The sequence below is a fragment of the Pan paniscus genome, chromosome 2 (genome assembly GCF_029289425.2).
Source record: "Pan paniscus chromosome 2, NHGRI_mPanPan1-v2.0_pri, whole genome shotgun sequence".
NCBI classification, from domain to species: Eukaryota; Metazoa; Chordata; class Mammalia; order Primates; family Hominidae; genus Pan; species Pan paniscus.
In genome coordinates this window covers 177896232-177913619 of record NC_085926.1, presented here as the reverse complement: position 1 = coordinate 177913619, position 17388 = coordinate 177896232, and the positions used below count along the sequence as shown (strand labels likewise).

At 37.4% G+C, this 17388-nt stretch overlaps 1 protein-coding gene across 6 annotated transcripts in view; it reads left to right on the top strand.

Annotated features, from left to right (window-relative positions):
• Positions 1 to 11802: 11802 nt before the first annotated feature.
• PEX5L (peroxisomal biogenesis factor 5 like) overlaps positions 11803 to 17388 on the top strand; it is a 241674-nt gene continuing 236088 nt past the window's right edge. For 3 of the 6 annotated variants that reach the window (XM_014344468.4, XM_014344465.5, XM_014344464.6), the window contains exon 1: positions 11803 to 12297. In XM_014344468.4, the coding sequence (XP_014199954.1) occupies positions 12277 to 12297 (21 nt within the window). In that variant the 5' untranslated portion in view covers positions 11803 to 12276. The remainder of the gene's footprint in view (positions 12298 to 17388) is intronic. The other 3 variants (XM_014344471.4, XM_034957758.4, XM_014344467.5) reach the window with 3 other exon arrangements.

Genomic DNA, 17388 nt, shown 5'->3' with positions numbered 1-17388 from the left:
TGATTTCACCCTTATGGCTCAGGACTCTTATTTGAGAAAAAAAAACAATTCAATAACTTTAGCAAGACAGCTATCACACTAAGATCCTAATCTCAAATGGACAATGAGGAGCTAAACTGCACTGCATTATAAATAAAGGGCCTCTTCATTGAGTGCTGTTTCTGAAAACCATAAATTGTCCAATTTTAGGGGTTCTGAACCCAAGAACAGAGAGTATTTGGTCAATGCCACCTCTAAATGATGGGGAAGAACACACTTCTCTAACATGGCACTGGCCAAGGAAAATGGGAGAATGGCCAGTTGGGAATAGCAACATCTAATCTCCAGTTGGTTTTCTTCTGCATCGTAAACCCCATTCTGTTAGCCTCAAGCCTTTCATAAAGTTTTATTTAAAACCACAGCCTGCTCTTACAGGTCTGGGGGATTTAGAATGGGACCTAGATCCACACATGGAACAAGGTGTTGTGTGAATTGCTGCAGAAGCCTTAAGAAATGGTTATGAGAAACCAAGAAACCTAAAGAAACTGTCCAGATGAGAAGACATGTATTACTGGAGAGTCTCAAAAAGAGGAAGAAGGTAACAAACAGGACTTCCTCCTAATCAAGCCAGATGAGGAACCATCACTGCTGTTAACATAGGAAACTTAAGAACAGCTGAATTACAGAAACTCTGTATCTCTCTACCACACATTTTCAGCAGTACTTGTCAATATTCATGTTAGCTCCTTACAGATAACATAAATACAAGGTATCCAGCCTAATGTTAAATGCCTTTGTGATTGTCCCCTAGAGTTTCTGAGTCCTACCCTCTGACCTGCACTGGTGTTCAAAAGACACAAAATTATATGAATGTTTCAGATACAAAAGAGCAACACAGAAGAATCTACTAAGTAGCTATTCACTCCTTTCTCAGAACCCATGTCATATGCTCTAGGTTTTCATCATGTTTTCACCAAAAACACATTCTTGCCACACCCCTTTTACAAATAGCACTCGATTTCTTCCCGCCTCACTGAAGTCACTGAAATGAAGTCTGGAACCCTCATTTATCTATCTTCCTTTTTAGTTTGTTTGCTTTATTGGCAAAACTTCATGGCAAACCTCACTTTGCAAAACTTAGAAAATACAGAATTACAATGCAAAACTCAACATAAACTCACAGAGTAGGCATCACTACTAGCATCCCAGAGGTATTTGATTCTAGAACAAATATTGAAAACATACACTTACACACATATATAAGCATCTCTCATTATCTTCATTATCTGAAAATAATCTGCTTCTTAAAAAATGTTGAAATAGTAAATTTTCAGTTAACAGGAGCCTATATCTCATCACTTTAATATGAAAAAAATTTTCAACCCATCAAAACCCTCCAAATAATTTCCTCAAATATCATTAAAACACTCTTAAACACCAATATAACAAGTCGCCAAGAATTTCTGCATAATATAAAGCAGATAAAACACCAATTACCTAATTATTAAACTCTTAATGAACTCATTAGTAGGCATGTTTGCATGCAGTACACATGGAGATTGTACATTAGCAAATGTAAATTACATTTTCCTTCTACACTACAGAAAGTGTGCCTGTAATGCAAACAATAAAATAATGAATCAGATAATTAAAGTAACATCTGAATTAAACCTGGGCTGGTAGACCCCTTCGGGTGCCTCACAGAAGCAATCACTGGTACCCTTGAATATCTAGATCCACAGGGAAAGGGTTGGAAAGACCATAAATGATAATGCACAGCATGTTTAAACTCCTATAGGGAACAGGTGCAATAAGACTGCAGTGGTCAGTACACCTTCTTGCTTTCACATTACTAGTTTTCCCTAGCTAGTGTTGGCAAATTCCTCATAAGTTTTTTTTTAAGATAATGAATTTGTATGGTGAATTGTTTTGTCAATTTTTGGTAATTGTTTTCAAAAATAATTATAGTGAATGTTCCTTTAGAGAGAGTCAGACAGCAAGAGATTATATTATATATATATGCATATATATGTACACATGCACATACATATGCCCTATGTATATATATACACACATATACTGCTATATATATTATAATAGAAATCACTTTTTTCATTAATATTTACTAACATATTTTCCATGCCATTAGTTTCTAAATCACTCTTTTTAGATGATGAATGGTATTCTATCATACTCAAATGAATAAATTACCATTTTCCTATTGTTGGTCATTTAAGTTGTTTCCAATTTCCCATTATTAAAAAGCAATTCTTTATACATAAATCTTAGTGGAAATTCATAATTATTTAAAAATTTTTGAAAGTGGAAATATTGTCACTGGACATTACTATTTTTGAAGCTCTTGATCCGTACTGCCAAACCATCCTCCAGAAAAGTTGCACTAAGGACAATGCCCCCTGCAATGTAGAAAAGGGTCAGTTTCAAGCACATCTCCAATACTGAGCATCTTCTCAGAAAAAAAAGAAAGAGAGAGAGAGAGAACTTTGCCAACTCAATAAGCAACAATGACACTGCTATGTTTAAGTAACCATTCCTTTCATTACTATTTTTGCTAACTTCTTTATTTATTAATCATTTATTATTTTGAACATTTAAATTTCTTTATTTAGTGAATTTTATTTTATATTTTGCCCTTGTTCCTATTGGATTTTTTATCTTTCAAAAATATATTCATAAAAGGTATTTGCAATATAATTGCCCATTTTCTGTCATTTATGTTGTGAATAATTTTTCTTCTCAAAGTCTGAGAAATTTCAAAGCTCAAGTATATTTTCATTTACCAAACTGAATCAATTTCCTTAGGAGTATTTGCTAGTATAAAATGAGCCTCATCCATTCATTAGAGCAGAGAATCTACCAAATTTTCACCCCCCACCCCGCCGCCCCCCAACTCAAATCCTTATCTTTCTTCACATTGGTTAGAAGAACCACAGCTTCAACACTGGCCTAGGTGTCCCTGATTTTCAGGAAGGTCTGATAGGCTAGTCAAGTGGTTCTCACATTCCTTTTCCTGGGATTCCAGCTCTTTTGAGGTGGACAAAGAGGACTGGCCAGAGCTGAGACCTTGATCTGATCAGTCCCTTAACTTGTCCAGCTCTCAATTTCTTCAGCAGTAAAGTGATTACCATAATCCATTTTAGTTTTATCTCTGATACAGTTAATAGTACATGTGCCTGAAAATAACTTTTCATTAGAGGGCTTAAAAGACTTCGTTGGTTTTCAATGCTGAATTCCTTATTTTGCCAAATGAGTAAAATTCATAATTTTTTTTGATTAACATTCACTTTTTTGCATATTTACTGACAAAAAATTGACTGCATCACTTTGGAAAACTGAAAAGACTATTAATGGAAAGATGGAAATGTATTCATTCAATAATGCTGGGCACTGTGCTCAGCCCTAAGGAAACAGTAGTGTATAAGAACAATCTCTGCTTGCTAGGATGTACAGCATAGTGGAGAAGGCAGGTCTGCAAATAAACAATTACACTCTTGTGAGATAACACTGTTGAGGAGTGCATGCAACCACTATGTAATCACGAATAAAGCATGCAGAGTAAAGGAAAACATCATAGTGGAGCTGACACTTGAACAAAGGCCTGAAGCAAACATATGTATTTCCTAGCACTTGAAGGAGAAGAAGGAAGGGAGCAAGTTGCAAGTAGAGGGAACATCAAATGCTCAGGCATGGAGGTATGACCCACTGTGGCATATGCAGGGGATTGCAATCAGCTGAAGGAGTCTAAACTATAATTGGGCACTTGTAGGAAAAGAAGTTTGGAAGGAATAATAGTGAACAGCTTTGCTTGCTCTAAAATAAAATGTGGGTTTTATCCTCCTGCTAATGGAGAAAGTTAATTTATTTCAAATATATATATATTTAAAAGAATTTACAATTATTTTTGAATGTTGACTTTCATTACTTCATAGAGAATAGACTAGAATGAAGAAAAAGAGGAGGACAAAAAAATGTAGGAGGCTTTCACAAATAGTCCAGGAGAGATATGAGTCGAAACTAAGACACTATGAATGTTTATTACAATAATATATAATATTCTAGTGATTCACTCTTTTTGGAATTAACCTAAGCTCTACCATCCAGTTGCAAAATACCATAGGCTGTAACAAATACCAAGATTATCTTGTTTTAAAACATTTTAATTTTACAAGCATTTACACATAGGCATTATATATCACATCAAAATCTTAGTTCTTTTTTCAAAAGTAGCCTTAAGATTTCATTTTCCTGCTGACAACTGTCTGTTGTAAAAGAGGTAAATCAGAATAGGATACTCAAGGAAAGATAATTACTTTAACCAGGATTAGAAACTATAATTCCCAATTCCTTATAAGATTTTTTCACCTCTATAGTTGTTTTAATCTTGCTTATCTCTTTCTGCAGCATGAACTCTTTTAAAAATCAAATCCCTTCTTTTTGTGAGTAACAAAACCAACGTCATTTTCACTGATATAAAGTAGAGCTTTGGTTCAATAATATTCCTGAAATGCCTTTCTACAAGTGTTCATGAGGTTAGCTACCTTTTCCTAAGTCTAACTATTCATCCACTATATTTTCTCCCTAATGTACTAATTCATCAAAAATATTTTTTCAGATATCAGTATTTTGTGGCATGAATTGAATTTGGTCATTACTAGTGTACTTTGAGTTAATTATACCCCCAAATTCCTTTATTTATTCATAAATAGAATAATTTATTTCACATTAAAAAATCACTTTAGGAATTAGGCACTTGACTTTGTTGGTCCTGACATTCTTTACTTGAAAAAGCAGGGAATCAGTCCACAGAGCTATAAGCTTTTTCTCCCCAGCCTTAATATTGTGTGATTCTACATAAAATCAATGACAGTTTCATTAATATTTTATTCAAAAGAATTATATTTTAAATTCATATTCAGAATAAATTATTTTAGAATTATTTTATTTGCTTGGTTTTCATACTGTTTCAATACTTCTAATTTATTTTCTACAATTATTAGAATTTTCTTTTTTTATTTTTTTATTTTTTTTGTTTATTTTATTTTATTATTATTATACTTTAAGTTTTAGGGTACACGTGCACAATGTGCAGGTTAGTTACATATGTATACCTGTGCCATGCTGGTGTGCTGCACCCATTAACTCGTCATTTAGCATTAGGTATATCTCCTAAAGCTATCCCTCCCCCCTCCCCCCACCCCACAACAGTCCCCAGAGTGTGATGTTCCCCTTCCTCTGTCCATGTGTTCTCATTGTTCAATTCCCACCTATGAGTAAGAATATACGGTGTTTGGTTTTCTGTTCTTGCGATAGTTTACTGAGAATGATGATTTCCAATTTCATCCATGTCCCTACAAAGGACACGAACTCATCATTTTTTATGGCTGCATAGTATTCCCTGGTGTATATGTGCCACATTTTCTTAATCCAGTCTATCAATGTTGGACATTTGGGTTGGTTCCAAGTCTTTGCTATTGTGAATAGTGCCGCAATAAACATACGTGTGCATGTGTCTTTATAGCAGCATGATTTATAGTCCTTTGGGTATATACCCAGTAATGGGATGGCTGGGTCAAATGGTATTTCTAGTTCTAGATCCCTGAGGAATTGCCACACTGACTTCCACAATGGTTGAACTAGTTTACAGTCCCACCAACAGTATAAAAGTGTTCCTATTTCTCCATATCCTCTCCAGCACCTCTTGTTTCCTGACCTTTTAGTGATTGCCATTCTAACTGGTGTGAGATGGTATCTCATTGTGGTTTTGATTTGCATTTCTCTGATGGCCAGTGATGGTGAGCATTTTTTCATGTGTCTTTTGGCTGCATAAATGTCTTCTTTTGAGAAGTGTCTGTTCATGTCCTTTGCCCACTTTTTGATGGGGTTGTTTGTTTTTTTCTTGTAAATTTGTTGGAGTTCATTGTAGATTCTGGATATTAGCCCTTTGTCAGATGAGTAGGTTGCGAAAATTTTCTCCCATTCTGTAGGTTGCCTGTTCACTCTGATGGTAGTTTCTTTTGCTGTGCAGAAGCTCTTTAGTTTAATTAGATCCCATTTGTCAATTTTGGCTTTTGTTGCCATTGCTTTTGGTGTTTTGGACGTGAAGTCCTTGCCCATGCCTATGTCCTGAATGGTAATGCCTAGGTTTTCTTCTAGGGTTTTTATGGTTTTAGGTCTAACGTTTAAGTCTTTAATCCCTCTTGAATTAATTTTTGTATAAGGTGTAAGGAAGGGATCCAGTTTCAGCTTTCTACATATGGCTAGCCAGTTTTCCCAGCACCATTTATTAAATAGGGAATCCTTTCCCCATTGCTTGTTTTTCTCAGGTTTGTCAAAAATCAGATAGTTGTAGATATGTGGCATTACTTCTGAGGGCTCTGTTCTGTTCCATTGATCTATATCTCTGTTTTGGTACCAGTACCATGCTGTTTTGGTTACTGTAGCCTTGTAGTATAGTTTGAAGTCAGGTAGTGTGATGCCTCCAGCTTTGTTCTTTTGGCTTAGGATTGACTTGGCGATGTGGGCTCTTTTTTGGTTCCATATGAACTTTAAAGTAGTTTTTTCCAATTCTGTGAAGAAAGTCATTGGTAGCTTGATGGGGATGGCATTGAATCTATAAATTACCTTGGGCGGTATTTCTACATACATGATTCATAAGTTATTTAAGAATAAAAAGGAATAAAACAAGGTTCTTGTCTCTACATCTGCCTACGTCTAATAGAGAGTTAAAAAGCACAGAAATAACTAAACAAAAGAAAAATTTTGGGGGCCTGGTGTAGTGACTCACACTTGTAATTCCAGCACTTTGGGAGGATGAGTCACAAGGCTCCCTTGAGGCCAGGAATTCAAGACTACCCTGAGCAACATAAAAAGACCCTAACTCTACAAAAAAGGTTTTTAAAAAAATTAGCCAGGCATGGTGGTGCATGCCTGTAGTTTCAGCAACTCAGGAAGCTGAGGCAGGAAGATCACTTGAGCCAAGGAGTTTGAGGCTACAGTGAACTATGATCATGCCACCGCAGTGCCGTCTAAACAATAGAGCAAGACCCTGTCTCCAAAACAACAAAAAAAGAAAAACTATAATTTAAAAAAATGTCATTTGGCGTATCATAAAGAAGTTCCCAGCAAAGAGAAGTATTCAGTTAGAGGATGAAGAAAGGCTTCAGGAAGGAAATGGAATTTGAAACCAAATTTGATAAATGAATGAGCTTTTATTCAAGAGGAGTGGGGAGAGAGAGTACATTCCAAGAAGAGGCAAGAGTATGAGTATAACTTGGGCTGACTTTGGGGAATAATTAAAAAGCAGGGTTATTGCAAAAGGTAGAGAACATACAGAACTGAAAAAAGACAGGGTCAGTCTATGGAAAGCCACTGTATTCATAAGTATTCTTTTGGTTGCAAGTGACCAAAATCCAGTAAACCAGAAAAGAGATGGCACTAGCTGAAATAACTTAAAGATTACTTTAGACTAGCTTTTAAGTGTGGTTTATTTAGTGGCTCAAATTTTGTCTCCTGGAGCCTGCCTGGATTATTATTCCCCCAGGTTGGTTTTCTTTTCAGAATTGGTGTGCTGGATTCTGGCAGTTCCAAGCTAACATCAGTAGAACATCCAGTCCAGAGGAAGAATCAATCTGCTCCCGAGTAGTCCTGGAGCTGAGTTCATTTCCCTGATTGACTGACGTGGGTAATATGCCCATCTCCAACTGTGACCAATGGGGACGGAATGCACTGGTTGGCTCAGCCTGGGTGCTATGTTGCACCCCCAAAGCCTGGTAGTAAAATGTTTCCTACCACACAAGTGGACCAGAGTGAGGAAGAGATGGTTATTCAAAGCAAAGAGCCTTGAGAAAAGAGGCTTCCTGCCACTAGAAGAGGATGTTGCTCTGGGCAGCAAACGATATTCCATGACTATGAATAAAAAGCTGAAGTTTTGGGACATTAGTAGGCAATGGAAAGCCACTAAAGATTTCTGAACTGAGCAGCATTGTGATTATGCTGACCTTTATAAAATTAATCTGGCTGCGATGTATATGATAGGTTGACGTAGGAGATGAACGGAGGTGATAAAACTAGCTTTAAGTGATAAGAGGTTTAGGGAATCTGGGCTAGGATGGCAGTGGCAACAGTAGAAAGGAGTAGTCAAAAGCAAGAAATATTTTTGTTCACAAATGTTTTCTCACCAGGAATAAGAAACTCTAGAAAGTACACTTAATATTAAAAGCAATATTGGATCACTGAAAAAACATTGTCCTAAAGAGTAAACAAATATAGTGTAATTTCTTAAATTGGTTTAATAGGAGGCCCAGCTCTGAAGCATCCAGCTTGTTTGTTCATTTGGAAGAACATTGCTGCCATCTCCTCATCATCAGAGTCCACATACTCTTATTATTCATAATTCTTCCTGGCAGCCTGGGGTTCCCAAATTTTTTCCAGATCAAATGCCCTGAAACACCAGCTAATCTCATTCTATGTGTCGAAGAGACAAAAAGGGTAAGTGGGCAAACTTTAACAAAATGTTCCTCCTTCTGATTGAACAACAAATACCAATTAGTCATTTTAATTTTGGTCTACAATTATTTTGACTTTTGTTCTCTCCTGCACCATCTTTCAGCACCAGAGTTTGAATTCTACAGATTATGAAAGAATGATTGAATCACCAAAAGACTCTTATCTCTGATTTTTAAGTCCACAAGAACACTAACCTCATCATTTTTACTAAGCTTTTTCAAAGATTTAATAAATCCTGAATTTTCAATACCTATTTGAAATGCAGGAGGATTCGCTTACTAATAAGCAAAATTAAATTTTGTCAATACAAAATAGATTCTACTGCTACCTCTCAATTATTTAATTGTGTTACAGTGATTAAAATTGCAGTGGTACTAAGCACATTTCTTGCTGTAAGAAAGCTGAATGTGCTATGATTTTATGCCAAGTCCACTGACCACTCAAAATACAGTGAGATTATTTTATAAATGGAGTGCAATATGCATTCTTCTTCTCTTGTGGTACTGAGGTTGCTCATGTGTTATCACTGCAAAAGGCAAGAGCTAGCTTTGCCACATATTTACATGAATAAATAAACCTTCTAGGCCACAGTGCTGGTCAAATTTTATGGTGCATACAAGCACGTGGGGATCTTGTTGAAACGCATATTCTAATTCAGTAGGTCAGAAATGGCACCCAAGAGTCTGCATTTCTTACAAGCTCCCAGGACATGCTGATGTTGCTGGTCCACACACCACGTTTTGAGTAACAAGGGTCTTCAAATTTAATTACAAAATAAATCTTTTGTAAAATATTTTTCTGGACCTAGCTTATTAGACATGCATTGTTTCTGAGGAAAATAAAGATAATTCAAATCTCATTCCTAGTCTAAGAAATATTCTAGGAAAGTGAAAGTTAAGCTTAACCAATCAGAAACCACAAACTAACCTCTAACTATGGACTTTCCATTAGAATGATCCAAATAAATCCAGTATTCCTCTTTAACCAAATAATTTCTTTGCTCCACTTCCACATTTACCCTATAAAATCTTTCCCTTCAACGACTTCCGACAGAGTCCCCAACTGCTTTCGGTCTGCTGCTGCCTGATGCATGAATGGCTATTTGCTCAAAAAACCTTTTAAAATTTTAATGTGCCTTAGTTTATCTTCTAACAGAAGGAATAAGTGTGAAGAGGAATTCTTCACAAAGGAAAGCTTTCACTCCTGAGATTTTGAGAATGTAGGCAGTAACGAAATAAGTGACTCAGGTTTAAGAAGAGAATATATGGAATTCTAGCTTCAACTCTAGGCAGTTGCCATTCTGATCCAAATGCTTTTATGGTTGTTGGCTCCTTGAACCTGCCATTAGATAATAACAAGCATATAATGGATTGGAAAACTTTGACCCTATTGTTACTTCACAGATTTCTAGTACTTTTAAATCAAAGCACTATACTTTTCCCAGTTTTTATATAACATGATAGTATTATATGATAATTAGTCCCATTTCAAAATCTGCAGTACTTGAGGTCTCAGAAAATCAGTCCTCATCTTTTCTGAACTGGGAAAAAAAATGTCTGTTTGCATATTCGTATATCATGGTTGGTAATTTACAACTTCCTTTGCATACATTCAGTCCTCAGCAGCTCTGTGCAGCACACTAGGTAGATATTTGTCTTATTTCAAAATTGAGGAAATAGAGAGTTGGTACACTTGCCCAAGAGAGCAGTGAGGTAGTGAGATGGAACTAGCACCTCTTGTTGCTGACTCCAAGTCCTGTGCTTTGTCCTATAAAGAACAATAAAATAAGAACTGGATGGCATTTTACAGTTTACAGTGCTTATGAACATATCTCAATTTTCAGGGTAAAAAAAATAAGTTTTTTATACAGAGTTTAGACATGAAAAAACTGATGTCCAAAGTAGTAAAAGGAAATTGTCCAAGGGTAACTACTAGTGGAATCTAATAGGAATCCACGTCTCCTGCTTACAAGTCTTAGTCCTTTTGTGTTTGTTTGGTTGGTTGTTTTAGGACCTCAGATGCATTGAATTGGTTCATTTCACATCCTTTTGTTCATTTCACATTCTCCTCATTAGTCCATACATGGTTCTATTTTATTTAGTTACACAGTAATTTTTAATAGGATATTAGGTGTCCTATGAATCACTACCCGGCATAGAAGATAAGACATTAACATCTAACCTTCAAGTGAAATGCTTCCCCATCTCTTTCCCTGCCTCCCCTCACCCAGGGTCACCAACATTCTGAACACTATATTCATTGTTCCACTGCTTTCCTTTTTATATTGTTGTATATGAATATATGAATACACATTGACATTTCTAGGGATTTTTTAAACTTTATGAAAAGCATATTATGCTATATGCAATATTTTGGGGATATCATGCTGTACATAATATGAGGGGTCTGTAGAATTGGAGATGTTTTTACCAACAAAATTAGGTAATCACAGTATACACCACCCCGTGGTGTGTGTGTATATATGAACATTTATTGTGTAGACACATCAAACTACCCAGTCTCAACTTGAGACATATTTAAATGCACTCTTCATATATGTGTGTATGTGTGTGTACGTGTATAGTAGTAAAGGTCTATTCATTCAACAAATATTTATTGTGTGCCTGCCATGTGTCAGGAAGTACTAAATACCTTACTGTGCACACACGTGCAAAACCAAGTGCAACACTCCACCCCCCTAAAAAAAAGTCCCTGATCTCATGGAAATAACATTGTACAGAGGGAGAGACAGACAATACATAAAATAAATATGGAAAATATAAAGGATGTTAGGTGATGTTACGTGCTAGGGAAAAAAATAAAGCATGCCAGATCCTTAGGGACTAGGGTTTGCCGTTTTAAATAGAATGCTCGGCGATGAACTGGGGATGAGGGGAGCGGGGAGTCTTTATTTAACGGGTGATACGGAGGTAACTTTCGAGAGCTGAATCAGAACCGAAGTAAACTCTTCGGCAACACCTGCACTCAGCCTATAATGTCTGTAGGATAACAGGCTCAGTCGCGGTGGATGGCCCCCGGAGAGACGATGCATGTCTTCCCGCCTTTCTTCCAGCCGGCCATCCCCTCCGCTAGAATCGCCCTGCCCGCCGACGCCGCACCTGAACGCCGCGCTGCGGGCGTTGTACACCAGCGCGACCACCGCCCGCCGGCACCTCGCCTTGCCGCCGCGCGCGCGCAGCCCCGAGGACGCGCTCGGGGAGCGCGCACCGCCCGGGGCCGCCCTCGGGCCGCTCCCAGGCCCCTGGGAACGCGCGCGCGTGCCCGGTCCCGCGGCCTCTCGGCAGGCACGCGGCTGGGAGAACGGCGCGCGCCCCGCTCGGCAGCTGCGGCGGCGGCTGGTGTAGGCGCTCACGTCAGGGCTGGGAGGAGGGGGTTCGCAGCTCAGAGAGAGAGAGACATGAGGCAACCTGGCAGGAAGCGAGAAAGAGTTCGGCGAAGAAGGAGTGAGTTCTAGAGACGCCCCGCGAGCAGGACCCGCGCCTGCAGGAGAGCCTGGCCGACCCGGCTCCTCGCCTTCTCTGCGCGCTCTCCCGCGTCCGCTTTCAGCACCCCGAGCGGAGAACAGTTCCCGGGAGCCCGCAGCGCTGCCGAGTGGCCGCCGGCCGGCCGAGTACCCGGAGCTCCAGGGGGCTCAGGAGCACCCTCTGAGAACCCGCTGTGCACCCACCTTTCCCCCTCTTTTGGTGGGCAAGTAAGCACGGGGGAAAAGCATCCGGTGGCCTCAGGGAGCCCTGAAGAAACCGAAGCAGAATGTACCAGGGACACATGCAGGTAAGACATTTCTACAGGGCTGGAGAGAATTCTTGGGGGCTAATTTAAGAGCAAGGCGGTTCACCAAGTTTCTGTGGTCAAGTGCTGCCTTCGCACAACTCAACAAGTGAAGTGATGCAACATGACCGTGACATTTCTGTCCGGTGCTGCCGGGAAAACTAGACCGGTTTCCGAGGGTGGGAGAAGGGGAGGGAAGACCTCAGAACTTCGATTGGGGAAGTTTGTTTTCTGTGCATTCCCTGAGCCTGTTTCTTTAAACAGGATCAAGGAATCGAAACAGAGGAAACCCTAGAGATGACCGTGTTTCCGTTGTAATCCTATTGATGCATCTCAGCATGTATGTCAACTGAAGGGCAAACAATAATAGGAAAGACAAAGCTTTTCCTTTACCGTCTGAAAAGGTTGCTTGACTTAGAACACTCTGTCACTTTCGTTTCATTTTTTAAAGTGTTATATTTAAAAAACGATTTATACTGTATTTTCCCCCTTCACATTATGGGACATTGCCATCTACTCCAATAGTCACAGGATGACTTGGGAGGATGAATTTCAAACACATGTCCAAGGAGCTCTAATGTTTTTCAGGGGAGGTGCTGCCTCCGGTTGTTATTAATATTCATCTGAGCTGAGCCGCTGCTTCTTTCCGATGCAAACACACTCTACTCTCTTGGGCAAGATTACTTTAACCTTGACTCCAGTTCTCATTCATACGGTTGGTTCTTTCTTATAAAGGCAGATATATGCTTTGGGAGAAAAATAAAATACTAACTCAGCTTTCTAAAGTATGAACTGGACTCTTTATTGCACCTAAATGGTTTAGTCATCAGGTTTGATGTTTGGGCTTCCTTTCCATTCCAAAGATGGTCAAATACAATCATTATGTGTGATGCCTTTATCCTGGTGTATAACATTTATGAATACTGAGGATTTTGCTTCTGTGTCTTTTAGAGCAATTGGAAATAGTTAAATATGTTGTTATATTTATGACTTAGTACTACCCAGATTTAATTTCCATAACTTAGGGAAATTCTTTTGGACTATAATCCATTTTTAAATAAAACACAATATTTCATCATAGTCTCAATTTTTATAAGAATTCTCAATATACAGTGCCAGAATTCCAAAAGATTTCCCGTATGACTAACTTCATCCTGTTTTGAAAATTATTAATGTAATTATATCACATTTGATAGACAAAAAGTAGTGAATGAAGCATATTTTTAAATATTATATATGATCAATGTGATCTGCATGTTTCTTATAAAAGCTACACCAATTGAAAAGTTAAGTAACATAGAAGAATTCAAATAATGACTGCTGAAAAAATTAACAAAGAATTATTACTATAGTTTTATGCTTCATCTTCACCCAAGAATGATAATTACAATTTTATATATTATCTGTTTTTTAAACAGTTTCTTCACAAGAGTAAAACAGGAAGATTTTAATAGAGTCAACCCTCAAAAAATTGTTCATTTACACAAAATTGACAATTGACCACTAAGGGGAAATTAACAAAAACTTTGCACAGTATTGTTTTGTTGCTTAAAAAATATGTTACTGTGAATGAAGAATCGAAGCAACAATATGGTAAATTCATGCACCCAAAAACAATTTTAACTCAATTTTCTCAATATCTCAAAGGAGAATGTTATTGAAACTTGAGTTGCCTGGAACAATGTCTGAGGGTTTAATTTCACTTAGAAAGAATAAACAAAATATAAGACTCTGCATATTCTCCCAACTTAATGTCTTTTGCTTGTGCACTGCTGTAACAGCAAATATGATGACTTGCAGTAAAACTCACAAATCTTTGCTGCCAAGCTTAAATTAAAACATTACTAAATAAAGACTGTAATCAATACATCCACCAAAATTTCAGAGCATAATACTTTTTTCCTACTTACTATTAACCATTAATGTTAAACATAAAACTTCCGAGGCCTTAGTAGGTACGTTTAGTAGTTATTCAATAGTATGATGATCTGAATGGGCATCTGCTCCCCCCAACAAAAAAATACCTATTACAGATTGATTTATAATATACTTGTTGGCTTACATTTTAAACTCATATCTCTTCCCCCAAAGAATATTATTTAGCCTATGGACAAAATAACGTTTCCTTATCAGAGATACTATCATCTTCCTGTGTGTACCTGACTCTAATCACAGATAAGAAGAAACACATTCCAAACACTCCAAAATGTGTATGATTAAAATCTGAATCCATATTTGGTAAAGTGGACCAGGGATAAGCAGATTTACTAACATTTCTGCCAGCTTTGGAGTTAATTTGAAACATAATGTTACTTGACTGATACCTTAAAACAAGAGTGAAACAGAAATGTTTGCAATCTTTTGCTATGCATTCTAATTCTTCTCTTTTCTGTATCCAAGAGACTTTAAAATAAAGTGCTTTGTAAATTAGCAGTTTGAAGTAGGGGCAGGTGTTCTCAGGAAGACTTAAAAATAGTCTAATTTAAAACTCCTGTGGTGCCTTTGTTTTTGCAACTTAATGATTTTGCAGATAAAGTCTATTAATTCTCATACATATGGCTAATTCATCTGGTTTATGGTAGAATCTGAATTCATTTTAGAAACTGCAGACTTTTAAAAACACACATTTGGTTTGCTCTGCTAGTTCATTAGAAAATAAAAGTTGGCATCTATTACAGATAGAGCATAGAGTAACAGATATTTCTTGGTTTCATAGTAAAAGCCGCAGGTATATTTCTTAGGAGCAGGGTCCTGGAGCTATGTTTTTATCTAGCTGCCTTACCAATTATTTCCAAGGGGAGTTAGTCACCCCAGTAAATGAAGCAAAGGTTGCTTCTTTTGTGACTGTTTTAGATTTACTTATTTTTTTCTTTTGACCAAGGGCACTGATGATGATTGAATATACTTAAGCATCGGTTCTGACAAAACTCTGTTGCTCACTAAGGGCCTATGGTCTTAATTCCACCAATACCTCTGTATGTTCAGGGCTGAGGTGATTATTTGCCTATGTGCATTTGAGTTAACATTTCCAGTTAGAGGAAATTATTACATGTCTCTCAATGTTTTCTTAACCTAGCTGTTTTATTTCTGGGGTGGTATAAATACAGAGAAATATAATTTCAATTTTCTACTAAGATTTTTTGAATTGTTATTGAAGAATCCACAGCAATGGGTTTTTTTAATAAAAGAAAGTTATTTCAGAAGGCAATCAAACAAAAAATCTATTTGTAATTGTAACTGATCTTTATTTTAGGCATTCAAAGCAGACTTTTTGACTTATTCAAGCTGTCTGGGGAATCATTCCACACCCTCTAGCTTCACAGGACATAAACTAAGGAAAATTTAAATGACAAAAATTGTAAGATTATTAACAGCTCAAAAAGTAGCCATTTGTTTTCCCCCAGGGGAGTTTTGCATTTGTTTTTCTATATGACTTTACTTAAGATTTTTCTTAAAATCTCCACAAAGGGGAATAGCTTAGGTAATTTAAGTTATGTTAGTACATTAGATCTCACCCCTGGTGATTTATTTAGGTTCACTAGAAACAAAATACATAAGAAATCAATTGAAGGTAAGACTGTAGAATGTTGTTTTCAATACCCTAAACAGTAGGTTATCATAATTGAGGCCCTCAGCAAAACTGTAAAGCAGATGATATTTATCATGGGTACTTCCACCTCTCTAACAGATCCACCTTTTTCCCTCCTGGTACCACCTTTTTTAATTCTTGAGACAGGGTCTTTCTCTGTCCCCCAGGCTAGAGTGCAGTGGCCCAATCTCGGCTCACTGCTTGCTATGCCTCCCTGGCTCAAGCAATTCTCCCACCTCAGTCTCCCAAGTAGCTGGGACTACAGGTGCATGCCACCATGCCCAGATAATTTTTGTATTTTTTGTAGAGACAGGGTTTCACCATGTTGTCCAGGCTGGTCTTGAACTCCTGAGTTGAAGCGATCCACGCGCCTTTGCCTCCCACAGTGCTAGGATTACAGGCATGAACCGCAGCTCCCGGCTCACCCTTGTCCATCTTGTGTTCTTTCTTTCTTAACCCTTTCCTAAGGCATTAACTGCTAGCAAAGATATGACTAATAGCAGTAAACCACCTGCACGCACACACATACACACATTTTCAGAGGCGAGTCTTTGAGATTAGTTTAGAGTTGGAACGGGGGTGGCATTTTCAGGAGAGTGAGCAGTGCTGGGGTTTGTTGTGTTGTTTTGGTCGGTGGTTGCTGCTGCCTTCCTCTCCCCCTTTATTATCTCAGTTCAAGTGGCACCTGGTCTTCTTCCTCAAATGTCATCTTATAGGTAATGATGAGCATAAGTATGATGAAATATTAACTAGAACTCTGTTGAAGCAAATTCATGTACATTTAAGCTGTTGATCAAAATTATGACACAAGCTCCAGCAAGATTCTGAAGTGTCTTCCTGTATATTCACATGCAAATCATGTTTGGTATGGATGTAGTGTTGAGCTTTTAACACTTGAAAGTTATAATAGTTGTGGTATGCATTAGCAGAATACTTGATTAATCTGAAAATCTCATTCCCCAGCCATACTGGCCAACAGTTTATATACTTACTATAAGAAACACAATATAGTCTTTGTAGATTTTATTTGTGGTTTATAAATATTCCTCCTAAAAACATGTGTTTGAAAGTAAAAATTTCATCATATAAATGTTTTTATTATAAAACATTTTTTAAAGTAAAGAATAAGAAAAGGTTAAAACACAACTTGTTAACTCTACAATTTTGAATCTCTAGTATTACCATTGCCAATCCTGGAAACATTAAGATGCGATACACCATGTAGTCAAAACATCTGGCAGGCTGCTTTTTTACACTTTTCATTGAGATCACATGTTTCCAACATAAGCTAAAGCTGTTAAAAGGTTTTATATTTTAAAATTACCTTCTTGATACATTTATAGGATAACCAGCGTGCAATTCTAACGCTAAATGTAAAGGTAAACTCCAGCCTAGTGTGTCCTTATTAAGAGACCTAAATCCAATCTGAATGTTTGGGACATCTAAAAATATAATTTCAAATATGCTGACAGAGAAAACTAGTTACCAAGTTCCTGAAACATTTT